The 13,696-nt window shown below is 38.7% G+C and overlaps 1 protein-coding gene across 2 annotated transcripts in view; it reads right to left on the reverse strand.

Annotated features, from left to right (window-relative positions):
• Positions 1 to 2,236: 2,236 nt before the first annotated feature.
• BARD1 (BRCA1 associated RING domain 1) overlaps positions 2,237 to 13,696 on the reverse strand; it is a 45,778-nt gene continuing 34,318 nt past the window's right edge. For both annotated transcript variants that reach the window (XM_054830096.1, XM_054830097.1), the window contains 2 exons: positions 4,407 to 4,504; positions 2,237 to 3,701 (listed from right to left, as the gene is read on the reverse strand). In XM_054830096.1, coding sequence (XP_054686071.1) covers positions 3,372 to 3,701; positions 4,407 to 4,504 — 428 coding nt within the window. In that variant the 3' untranslated portion in view covers positions 2,237 to 3,371. The remainder of the gene's footprint in view (positions 3,702 to 4,406; positions 4,505 to 13,696) is intronic.

Below are 13,696 nucleotides of genomic sequence, written 5' to 3' on the forward strand. Positions count from 1 at the left end.
AACTCTTTCCCCAGGCATCCCCACTATAATTAGGCTTCCTCTGACTTCCCACCATTTATTCCTTTCTTAAGAAAATTAATCTCTCCCCCTCCAAAATACATATAATTTTAATTACTTGAGAAAGGGGGAGAGGTTTTAGGAATAAGAAAAACCTATGAGATCTTTAAATAGAAGCAATCAAATAGAGGCAGAAACAGCCCAAAATATGAACTATTCTAGAATTCTCTTCCCCAGGATCTACCCAGGACACTGATGCAAAGAACCAACCTCTGTACTCTCGAGTATCTTTCACTTCAATACACACACAAAACAAACCCAAAGAATCCCCACAAAAGAAAAGCAAACCAACCAGCCAGGCTTCATATATTCTCCTCTACAGCACAAGCCACAGCCACTCAAAAAAGCTTGCTTATACAGTATTTATTAAAAACATTACCTTCTGTTAGCTATTAGTGATGGAAAAGTGATGTCACTGAACTCCAGACGTCACTGCTGAAGGTGCTATCGGGTGTCCCTGATGGACTAATTCCTCATGAGATAAACAGATACATTCCAAGGGAAGCTGCCTGAAAATCCTTAGCCTTTCTGAGACTCACAGCATTTTTGAGGTATAAATACAAGATTAATCAAAACATCTATAACCCGGAAGGCAAGGCTTGGACTTCTAACACTTCAAATGCCCCAATCACTAAGGTTATGCACTTTAGCAGGAGAATACTAAGTAAATTCGTGTTCGAGCTAAAGTTCTTTACTAACCTTTACCGGATTGTCTTTGATGAACTCATCCACGCCCTGCTTCAGACCATGCCAGACCACATGGCACCCAAACCAGTTGCCACAAGTCTACTCACTCCTCAGCCCTGCTTTTGCGCCTGCCTCCTACCGCCTTCCTTTCAGGCACCCTTGCTCTTGAAGGGAGTGAGAAATGATGCCCACACACCCTCTACCACATGCCTCATGATTTTATAACCTTGCTTTCATGAGCCAAAATCCATCCAATGGCTTAAGGGCTTTGATTTATCCTTATTACAAGACTTTTTCTGAGATGTGTTTTATCAAGCGCTACCCCTCTGCTTTTAATGATTAGCAAGAGTGAATTAAGCGGGGGCAGTGGCACTGACCTCTAGCTTTTGTGTACTTACCTGCTGCTGCAGTAGTGTTCGACGCCAGCTGCAATTTTGGCACGGAAGTCTACTTACTGCAGTTCCGTGAGGCTCTTGGCAAGTGCCTGAGTCTAAGTTGATCAAACTCTGAATTTCTGGAGAGACCTGGAGGAGACGGGCCAGTTATTCTTGAGTACGCTTCACCAAGAGGGGTAAGGATCACTCCTCAGTATGGCATGGGGGGATTCTTACTGTGATTTGATAGTAACTCTGCTTGAAGACATGACTTGATTCAAAGGAACACCACCTTTGGAAAAGTTCAGGGTGTAGCTTAAAAAAAAAAAATATTGATGACAATTTTCTAACAGAGTTTCTGTTCAGCTTCCAAGGAACAATGGCTCTTAAAAATCTGTAAATCTGCTGTCTCTACTTCAGGACAAAGAACAGGATTACTGATGGGCCAAATTTCTGCGTGGTACACAGCAGAAAAGCTCCACTCCTAAGAATTTTGCCGAGATTCACTGCTACTTTTGCAAAGAATACAGCATTAGGTATATTGATGTGCTATGAAATGCCAAGTTAAAATGCGCTACAATTGTTAAAATAAATGACCAAATCCACCCAGTATTGACTCAGTACCTTATCTGCTGCCGGTGTTTATCTGCACAAAACCCCAAAACACATTCCTCCCGTGGGTTGTTCCATCTATTAGTGAGCCTCACATTTTTGCTCGCTCACACAGACATGCGAGTACTTCACAACTGCATTTAGTGAAGAGCAATGATTCAATCTAGCTTAAGTGACAGATCAAGATACTCCAGCTACTGAAATCTAGTAGATGCTATTGAAACCTATACCTGTTATACATGAAGCGTAGAATTCTAAGAGTTCTACAGAGCATACTGAAAGCTGGCATAGGATCTCCAGTGGCGATGGTTGCAGAAAACTGTCTTACGCTGAAGAGCTGCTCTTGCAGGTGGATATGCTATCTTCACAGCTGTATCTAGTGCACAGGGAAGTACTTACATTTCCATTTACCTGTTGAGATACATACGGACTGTGTACTTATTCTGCAGCTAAGATCATGCAGTAAGATACTCCAAACTTACTAGCACCAGAAGTTTTATTTTTACAAGCAATACAAAAGCAAACACAAGAAACTTTTTATCCCAAAACCACTGTTCACGCTGTATATTATTACAAGACACCATTTTTAAATTATGAATTTACAAACTAAGGCAATACAAAAGATGCAAGATATTGCATAAGAGCACAGAGCAAGGAAGTAAGATTCGGACAGTAACTTATGATCAATTATGAGAAACGAATTAAAAATTTATTTTAAAAATACGAATCAAATATTTCTGCAGTGTAGCCAGCTAAGTTTAAGAACAATTGTGCAAAGTGAGGCATAATTTTTGTGATCATTAGATTTTTTTCATTAAAGTAACCATGATAGCGATCATCCATACTTACAGAAATATTTTTTTATTTTAATAATTTAATAAGGATCCTGATGCTTAGAAACCTTCAGAAAACAGAATTGGAGTTACACATTACAGGCGTGAAAGAGAAGTGAATAAAGCAGTACTCTTGCTACTAATAAGGAATTGTAGACCAAGAGTTTTAAAGTCAGTGTTTTCAAAACTGTCTACTTTCAAATGAATTCAGGCCATTAGCTCTGCTCTAATTTCTACAAGGCTTATCCCATGCCCAGAATTTCCTGCAAAATTCAGTTGTTGGAAGTTACAAGAAACAGCACATGTCATCTGACAGAAGAGATGTCTACACAGGTAAATGCCTATGTTCACATGCAGAGTCCTTTTTTTTAAAAAAATAGAAATTCTGGCCTGGCTGGGATATCTTGACACACACAGTAGATCCTTGTCAATGGATACTGAAAAGAAATGGGGTCGTGCTCTATCACCTAGGAAGGGCTGGTTTAAATCAAGAATGCAAAAGGTTTGATTTTGCAAAAACTTAAGTTACAAAACGTCAGTGATTATACACTTAAGTTAAATGCAAAAATAAAGCATACTAAATAACCCAAGGCACATTTTTCAATGCAGTATATTTATCTCTCTCCTCCACTATAAGTTCATTTATTCCAGCGTATCAGTAATCTTAGTAACTCATTTAAATGGTCAAAGCTCTCCTGTATTCCTAAGTGCAAAACGTAAATCACAGCTTCAGACCAGTGTTTACCAAAGTCTTCCAACTGCTTAAGATTAACCACATTTTAAAACCTCATTCGTAAGACATTGATATTCATTTGACAGGCAGGAGCTGAAATGACATCACACAGTCTATAAGCCAGCTGGAGGGGGCCATCCAGACTTTGCCCTGACGAATTTTCTCCGGCTTGAATTTAGAAGACACATCATAGATTACATACTGAGTGCAAAATCTCTGGTCAGAAGTCGATTCGGCATGGTAAGCCACCGTGTTGATTGTCTGCGTCACGTCACTGTCTGGTTTTGGCTGCCTAACTAGAATTTGTCCTCCTGCTGCTTTGACCAACTCCACAAGATCACTCTTCTGGTGATGCTTGAAAGATCCCAAAAAATAGAAGTAGCATCCATCAAACAACTTGGGCAGCTAAGTAGAAAAAAATGGAAAGTATAAATACAGGACTTCACAACTGAGCACGTAGGAAAAAAAGTGGAAAGGAACAATCAGTGCCTACAAAAAACCTGCAATTTAAAATAACCAACACTGGAAGCTAGAACAGTAGCTTAACATGTAAGGTCCTCGGTATAAGTATGCAACCAAGAAAAGCTTGTTTACATGGTAAATTCTTGCTTATGTTTAAATATTTCCCAGCACAACAGGGTTTAACTATGAGCTAGGAATATTTACAGCTACTGTTACAATACATTTAATGAACTTCTCCAGCGTAATTCAGAAAGTAACCAGAAATTAAGGCAGTTAAATATAAAAGTGGCCCTATATGGAAACAAGTAGTACTAAACCCATTTTTCTTTCAACTTTCAGATAATTTCAACTAGGTTCTAAAGCTGAGCAGCGAAGGCCAAAGCAGCATCGCTTCCTGTCCCATTCAGCTTCCTCCACGAATGCAATACAAGCGTTCCCTCGGACAAGGTCATAGCAACATATCCACTAATAGAGGAAGTGACAGCTTTATGGGTGTTCGCAGTTCTTTCGAACACCTTGCACATAATCAAATTTCTGTACAAGACCACATTAAAATTTTACATCTGCTGCACCTGCATATGTGGCAAAGGGCAAAACTGCATGAACCAGAGGTCATTAAGATAATCTGTCTCAAGCAATAAAACCCACCAGCTGTTCTCTGTTGAGCCGGCCTCTTTGTGGGCCACCTTGGATTTCATACTTCTCTTCTTGTTCTCGAACTGTGGTTTCTAGACAGGCTCGTACCCCTACAAAAACCGCAATATGGCAAAGATTAAAGACTCCATGTTTCAGGGACTAAAACGCCGCACTAAGAAAGATCACCTGCATAGCAAAACGTTGCGTCCACATAGCATGAAAGCTTGAGTGCTTTAGCAATTTGCTTTTAAACTTGAAAAAATTTACAACAGTGGGTGAAGATGCAAGTTAGATGGGGAGAAGTAATATCACATTGAAAATCAGTGCTGTAAACACTAGGAATTATTAGCTTTTCCTCCTCTTACCCACTAAAGGTCAACCACTTAATGTCAAATGTCAAATTGCTGATCATTTGGAAGCTTAAAGCCAGCATGTAGAACAAACTCTGCAGTTATGAAATGGAAGCAATTGCCTGATAAAGAGCCATTACAAAGCAAGCACAAAGCTGTTTCTGAACAGCTTATGGCCTCAAATAACAAATCAGATGGGATTTCAAGGTCTCCAAGATCAGCACAAACTGGAGATTTATGCTAGGGTTTAACAGTGGCATTCATTTTTGTTACCACTGCTGGATAATGAGATTGTCTTTTAGAGTCAACGTGTTTTTACCTTGTTTTAAGGCTAGTTATTTTTTCCAATACAGAATGCGCTGATGTTAATGTATCACTAACATCAGTTAAACGTACTACCTGACCTCACTTTGGAAAAAGAAATTGCTGTGATAATGCATTCAAGGATGGAACATTTTGCCTGCACGTACATTGCACTCATTAATAAAAATTACCCAAGAAAGAAAGTTTGCAAAGCTGATTTTGAAAACTGTTCCATGAGGACTTAAAATATTGTCAAGGTTATACCTTTTAAAGTAGTACCTCACTCCTTGCAGAGTGCTTCTTACTCAGGTAATTTATTTCTACTGTACAAATATGAAACCCATGATGTTAAAAAAAATACAGAATAAAGAAAGTCAGAAGTAAAATGTAGGGGTTTGATCCTAAAAAGGAAGAAAGCCCAAGACTATGAAGCGGAGTATCATTGACAAAGGTACTTGGATACCGTGGCAGCCAATAGATAGGAATATCTAATATGGAGAGATCTTGAAAGCTAACTATTAGCAATTTACTACCACTTCATTTAAACTTGCAAAATGGACCAGGAATTCATATTTTATTTACTAGAAGTCCTCCGCAATGTACTTACAGAAAAAAGATAAGCCTATAGAGAAAACAACTGCCTGAATACTATGACAATATGCATCTCCCCCCATGTACAAGTATCAGGTTGATACTTGTTGAATACTGATATCTTATTTGCTAAGTACTCATAACTCAAAAATAAATCTAAAAAGTTATTTCAGTATTTTTTATAGAGTTGTGATGATTTAAAAAAAAAAAAAAGACTTCTGTGTCAATTTGCCTCTTACACAGCTATTCTTTCCTCCCAAGAAAATACAGATGTTAATGGATGCCACTTACGATAAAGGAAAAAACATCTCATCTAGTCTTAAGGACAGAACTGTCCATTCACTAAGAGCATGTCTTATTTCAATCTACCATCAAAAGCTCGATTTCGAGGACTTTCACTACAGAGCTGAGGTTTTTATACAATGAGTACATCACAAATTGAGCATCCAGTGCCAGCATCAGTAAATGAAGCAAATGTGATAGGAAAGTAATAAAAGGTTGAATGAATACAAAAGACTACAATGTCTTTTTGTACTGCTATTTGCCTGAAAAAAGTCATTAAAGTGACTCATGTTAGTGGAATGTTTTATGTTAGAAAATGCAAAATAGGTTATGTCTGTTCTGCATACATATGTCTGTCCATTTTACACTGCCAAGTCATCCAAGGAATCTGTATGCCTCAACGTTCCTTGTAACATGTCAAAGACTGTCACAGGTAATGACAATCCTCCAAGACAGCAAGAAGAGAAACTCAGCCACGTGGTTCTTCCAAATAAAATGAAAACAGGACATAAGATAAACATCTGTTTCCTTGAAAAACTGAAAAATATGCAAACAGACCATTTGTCTAGCCATGTCTGCATGATCAGCATTCTCATTAATTTTAACTTTTCTTAACCAGCTAGAATCATAACAGATTTGAGGCACAAAAGCTATTATTCCAGATAGGATGAAAAGCCATGAACGTAAGTTCTCAGTGCCTGCGTGTTTCTCTTTAACATAAATATGTTAAGAGGCAACACCATTAGGCCTACACACACACCCCTCTGTGGAGCAACAATCTCTGGGTTTTGGTGATGGTAAAACAGTACATTTTCAATTCCTGAATGTGTTTTTCATGCAAGATGTAGAAGCAGAACTTGCTCTGACTCATGAGTCTTGTCATATTTGATAGATAAGAACAAATTCTTTTTGGAACCTTCGTGCTCAGGGACATTTCAAGCAGTCTCGTCTAACACTTTGTCTACGTGCAGGTAGCGAAAGAGGAAAGAAAGTCATTGGAATCCTCAAGCTCAGAAGAGGTGGTCCTTCAGGCTTCAACATACTTCATAGCAATCTTACCATCAACAGCACAACTCGTCTGTAGTAAGAGTACCACTTGAAAAGAGACAAGACAACACAGGGTAACAGCCAAAGGAGAGCCTTAGGAACAAGGAAATGAGGCAAATGGCACGTCACGTGTCATCAGACCCATGGTCTAGCTATATATTCAGAAAACTGACGCAGTTACCAGCCAATGTTTGAGGAAGTGTTTACAACCCTAAGGTGAACAGTCAAGGAGTATCTATCCACGGGGGAAGGCTTCCTAACTGGACAGAGGAAGCTAAAATAATTTAAATGATAGAGACCAGTATGTCCTTTAACTGCAGACTTTGTTCAGGCTGATTTCTCCCTGAGTTGCTCATTTTTCTTCAGCAACTCCTGCATACTAGTGAGAGATGTTGTACTAAGAATTAAACGATTCACACACCATAATAAAAAAGAAATCAGCAAAACAAGAGAGGGAAGTATCCCCCTGTTCTCACACTTGAGATAAAAGACAGAAGGCTCAAGTTGTGTTACATTATGCATTTATCTGAAAAAGGTTCTTATTTGCCTGTTCTTCTCCCCCCTCTCCACACAAAACTTAGTGTCAAGTCACTTGATTCTGGATCGTTAATTTTGCATTACCATTTTCAGATGCAGTGACTCCAACCAGATGCAATAGTCTAAGTGAGTTTCTCGAAGACAGCATCATCAGCTTTGCTTGCGTTACAGTGTCATTTGGAAGCACCAGGCATGTACAGGCTCTCTCATTCGTCTAAGAGATGGTACAACCACCACGAGATGACCTCATGCTAAAACCCCTCTATCTCACACTTAAGAGAAGGGATACAAACAGAAGATTAGACCATACTGTAGGCACCCTCCCAACTTTTTTTTTTTTTTTTTTAACAGCTAGGGGTTTTATTTTCTGTGACAACCGAGTGCTAAGCTGAGTTCACTCAGCAAAGCCCAAGTCTTTTTCTTGAGTAGGCATTATTCATTTTAAAGCTGCTAACATGTATAAGTGGCTGGATAACATGACAGTTCTGTTTTAACAGTCTCTCCATCAGACTTAGTGTCATTGTGATTAAGAGGACATATAAAAGGAAATAAAATTCCATACGGTACTCAAAGATGTATCACTCCACTACTGTCACAGGAACATTTCCAGAAGCTCTGTTGATCTTAGAGCACTCCTATTTAAGTCAGAGGTAGAGAGTACCCTTTGACTTCAAACAGGAGCCATGTTAAATTGATTCCCAGAACTCCTGAGATTACATACTCTTAATTTGTTCGGCACTGTATTGAAAAGCCACCAGTGAGAACTTGATGCCAAGACACCAGTCAAATGAATGGAATAAAGAAAAAAATGCTATTACCCTAATTAAAAAGTGATCAGGACACCATCAATACTATGCCACCTCCCTTCTGTAATTGAGATGGACACCTTAAGTACTTAGGCAAAAAAGATTTCAGAACAGGACTGAATCTCAGAAGGACAAGGACATCCTTAGAGAAGCTCTCTGAAAATGGAGGGGAAAGTAAACACCTGCAATTTTAGGAGGGGGTAGAGATCAGTGTGACATTGTTTTCCTTCCCACATTCACAATCTGTGCATTCTTTACAGGGAAGCCTGACTAAAAATCTGGTCTGTTCTGTTCCAAACTAAAGCCACTCAACTTACTCAGGATCTCAGCCAATCTTGATTTCTTCCTTGGTACTATTGCCAATAAGAGCTGTGGACCTTCTAAGATCTGAGGTGGATCAAGTTTATTCATTTAACATGTTCTCTTCCCTAAAGAGAAGAGGGTGATTATTGCAACTACCCTTTAACGGCCCTCTAGTTTAATCACAGTAGTTGGATCAGTTACCCACAAAAGGGTAAGACTTGTTCCAAGGCAAGTGGCATTTTTCCATTTCACATGGGCCAGAGCTGTTTTGCTATGTCCAGTTCAAGTGTGCAAGCCCATATTAATAAAGCTTGCCCGACAGAAAACCGTACTGGGGAAGATCGGATGTGCAGAGGGGTCATGCAAGGTTCTTCCCTAGAAATACAGAACATTGGAAGTTTAAAAGCCCCTTAAATAGCTGATTTCACACTTGCAATTTGTAGATATAAACAAGATAATTTGCACCAAATTCTAGCAAAAAAAAAAAATCAAGCCTGCATTAAGGTCCCTAGAAAATACTACAGAAAAAGGTTTTAGCTTAATACAACTGCATTTTAGCTTGATGCCACCACATTTGGCAAGGAGAATACTGCTCATTTTTTTTCCCCTCATTAGCAAGATCAGTAAAGCATCACTGCTTCTACTGATCCTTATTACTTCACTGAACAGCAGCCCCTACCTTCTTACCTTCCAGTATATAAGGAGGAAGCAGCTTAAAAGGGTGCCCACTCTAATGGTATCGTTAATTGGCATCTGATACAACTGCAGCTACTAGTACTAGAAATAATCATTATTTGCAAACTTTAAGATCAGAGCCCTATAATCCTTATTCATGTAAGTCTTATTGGTTTATAATGAAACAAACGGCATCAGCAAAAACAATTTAAACGGGATGAAGTACAAAAGAACTGGTTGCCAAGAACAAGTTCTAATCACTCCCAGATACCCAGGGGTAGCTCTCAGTAACTCAATTAACCTGAGTGGAGTTTTGTTGGATTTGCATTAATAAAGCAAAGAGCAGGGGTTAGTCCCAAAAATCTCTTCAAACAGCTAAAAGTAATTTAGAAATACATGATAGCAACAAAGAAGATAAAATACTACACATCCAAGACCTAGTAGAGGTTGCAACAGAAACTTCCTCAGCTCACTCTGCACTGGGTTTTAAGACTTATATGGAGACTGAGTAAAGCTTGTTGAGATTATTTTCCTAGAAAAGGAAGAAATCTGGATGGAGAGAAAGCCTTAGGGGAATTTGGCATGGCTAGCTTCAATTTGCTTTCATCAACAGCATTACTGGTCTCTGGTACAGCACAGAAATTTTATATTGTCTTATATGCTTATAAAGTAACTTTAGAATCACAGATTTTCATGGAGTGACACAGAGATCTCATTTGGTGAAACAAAAGCAGTCCATTCTCCATTTTTTTTCAACACATGGAAATGCCACAAGATGCTACAGAGACTAAAATCAATCTGCTTAAGAATGGGAGTTAACAAGTTAATCCAGGTGATATTTATTAAACATGATGGAGCAGATGCTTAGGAAGTCCTTAAACATCAATTCCCAGAAGCTAGAAGCATGTAATATGAGAATTATTACTTCACATAAACCCTCAAGCATCCTATCTTCTTTAAGAAACCACTGTTTGCCACAGATGTTTTCTGGACTGATCAAAGCGACTGAAGGCAGTCATTCTTAAGGTGCAGAGGTCAGGTTAAATTCCACTGGAAGCACTCATCCTCTCATTCTGGATCCTGTCACACACTTTTAAATTAATGAGGCAATATTCCCCATCTTTTTTCGTACAATGGGCTTCCTTAATGTAATGTTTTCTTCAAACCAAAAGTTAATTAGAACAAAAGGACTCTAACTATGAAACCCTGACCATCTGGATGACAGAGAACAGAGGCAGTAGTAGAAACATGGCTTCCTTTTCCTCTAGACCTTATTGCAAAACCAGCCCACTTCCCAGTTCTGCAAACACCGCATTGAAGACATCCCGCCCCTAGTTTTTTTCCTCTGCAAATCCCAGCAGCTTCAGTCTAAACTTGTGCTGACTTTGAAGCAAAACTATTTCAGTCCTCCTTTCCAGAAGGCGCAGACACCGTGGGCGTGCAGAGGTTTAGACCCTATCGATGTGTAACATTCCCCTCTGCCATATATCCAATACAAGAACGTGCATACGCACTTTAGAGATTTCTACCACCTCCCACAGAGCTGCGAGTCCTTTTGTTGGAGGAGGCAGTTGAAGTCTCCAACTGCAAAACAAGCGTGAAACTCCAGTGATCAAAAGTTCTGAGCTGTTTTAAGGAGGGAGGGCTTTGCCGAGTATCAGCCTGTTACCTACAAGATGTTTATGCGTGGCAGAGAGACAGTCCAGCCTGAGAAGCAGTCAGCTCCAACAGCTTTGCACTTCTCTCGCCTAATAGCCTAAACAAGGACAGGCATATTGCTCCAAGAAATTCAGAAAGATGTTTTCACCTCGAGATGTCAGTCATGCAATCCCCTAAGCTCTTCCAGTCAACTCCCAGTTGTTCCAAGTCCTTACAGGAAAAGCAGAGGTTTGGGTTTTTTTGCATTCTTTAAATGATCAGAGCTGAATCACTGCTGCTGCTCCAGGTAAGCAAAAAAAAAGATGAGGGAATAAGCAATCAGATGCTTCGAATTCTGCCAGATACTTCGCTGCAAAGACTGACACAAGCTTGCTTCAATGCATATCGCTACCGAGATCATTTTTCATTCCCTGCCTTTTAACAGATGACAATCAGTTTAAGAAAAAACAAGCTGAAAAGGTATTAAAGACTTCTGCTGCTTTTAATTACACTATTCTATGTTCTACAAAAAGCACTGAGGAAACACAGTGATACTTGAATCTTTGTCTCTGCCTACTTGCAGAAGGATAATGATATGCTACGTTGTGCCCTATTACCATCCCAGAAATAATGAAGGCAGTAAAATAATGAAACCAGTGAAAGATATGGCCAAGGGCAAGGAGCGCAGGGACAACAGTGTCTCAATTGAATTCTATGCTGCGTTGAAAGTGGATATATTGCTGACAGTGTATTATATATGGAAGATATGGAAGCGCAACTGGTAAGGTGAATTTTTTCTTCTGTGAAGATCCCATATTGCATAGTGATGACATCCTTTCATCCTCATCTTCTACCTGAAGACAAAGGGAACCCCAAAACTGAATATATTTAAATCTTGGCTCTCTAATACTTAGAGGGCCTTACATTTAGGTCAAACTCTGCTGGAAAATTCCACATTACCCCTCTACTGATACTAATGGATGCCATATGTAAACAGAAGCACCATAGAATCATAGAAGAGAAGGAAATCGCTTTTTATTAGAGAAACACAGCTTGAAAGCCTGCTATAACGGAAGAGTTAATGTAAGAAATACACTCTTAAATTAAATACTTCTCTTTGTAATCATGAGATGTTTTTTAAAAGAGTAGTATTTGTAATCTATAACTTTAGAAATAACAGTCAAATGCAGCTTACCTTGTAGTAAAAAAATATTTTCAAATATTCACTTATGCATAGTCAGCATTTCATTAAATGCTACATTGAGCTTTGTTTTTTCATATATTTCAGTGAAGTTTTTGAACATGGATTTACTTTAAGTGAACAGTTTAGAACACTGAACCATAAGCAACTCCTTCAATTTATTTGCAGTGGCTTTGACAGAAGCCAGAATATGCACACACTTTTGGAAGTTTATTTGCATCATGTTTAAGGAAACTTATCCAAATAGAAGTCAAAAAGCCACGATAAATAAAGAGAGAAATTATGGAAAAGCAAAGACCTCTTTTTCCTAGACAAATGTTCCATCAGCAGGAGTCCCATTATTTGTTATAACAATCTTTAACTTGTAATGACTCTGAAGAAGACTAATAACAGACTGGTGGGAACAGATGGAGTAGGGCTGTTAATTATAGGCACTTAGCTGCATCAGACCCCATGAGTTATTACTAACATTTCCCACTAGGGAGGAGAATCACTCGCTTTTAAGTAGTATGTTGCTTACTAAGCTGGGAGCATTAGCAGTCAGGATTGTACTAATCAGTACTAACAACATAAAATAAAACTCAGTTGCAAACAAAAAATATGAAAATATTCCCTGAATAACCACTACACTATTTTTTCTTTTCTAATCACTAAATATAAAAGTTCTTCTGCAAAGATTTAAACTTAGGTCTCACTAATTAAATTTCTCTACCACTCAGCTGAAGTTTTCTAAGGATCTGACTAGCAAGAAAATAAAATAAAATGAAGGAAAACCACCCTAGCACGTATGATAGAAGGTATGCAGATCTCCTGAGCTGAGTGAAGCCAAGAACCCGCAGTGATTCACTACAGAAATAGATTATTCAGTCTTAAACAGGCCATCGTTCCAGAGCACCTGAAAACGCCCCTTCCCATCACACAACCCAAACATCGCTTCTAGACCTTCTGAGTTTCCTGCTGCATCCCTACCCCCAAACACGAAGCCATCTCCCTTCTGCTTATCAGCAAAGTTTCTGGAGGTTATTAAATCCATCTGCTTCCTTCCGCATAAACAGTATTTCTCCACATTACATATTCAACAAGAAGCTACTCTTGTTTGTAAGAATCACAGTACAAAGACAACACAAATGTTTTCCTTTTGCAAATGCTTCTAAGGGCAAACACAGAAGCCGCTGTAGGTGTTGCAGGAAACATTTGAGGTGACACTAAATTCAGAGCCTTTAAAAAAAAAAAAAAAAGAAAAAAAGAGGCATGGAAGAAATCCACTGCCTATCTGGAAGCCAAATGAGCACTCCGAAAAAACAGTCCAATGTTCAAAGAGTCTGATGATGTGCTTTATTTGAAAAACTAGTATGCAGCTTTTGAAGCTTTAAGCAATGCCTTCATAAACATTAGTGACTGGAAAATTTATACCATTAAAGAATCTCTATATTCTGATGTTTAGTCACACAGTAGAAAACTGGAATGAAATTTGTCTGTGAGTTTTCCATGGATAATTAACTCATTTGTAGTGTACTGGTTAGCTAAAAGGACTTAAATATAAAGGTCAAGGAGAAGAAGATGGCTTTT

Source organism: Grus americana, chromosome 6 (genome assembly GCF_028858705.1).
Source record: "Grus americana isolate bGruAme1 chromosome 6, bGruAme1.mat, whole genome shotgun sequence".
In the NCBI taxonomy this organism is placed as follows: Eukaryota; Metazoa; Chordata; class Aves; order Gruiformes; family Gruidae; genus Grus; species Grus americana.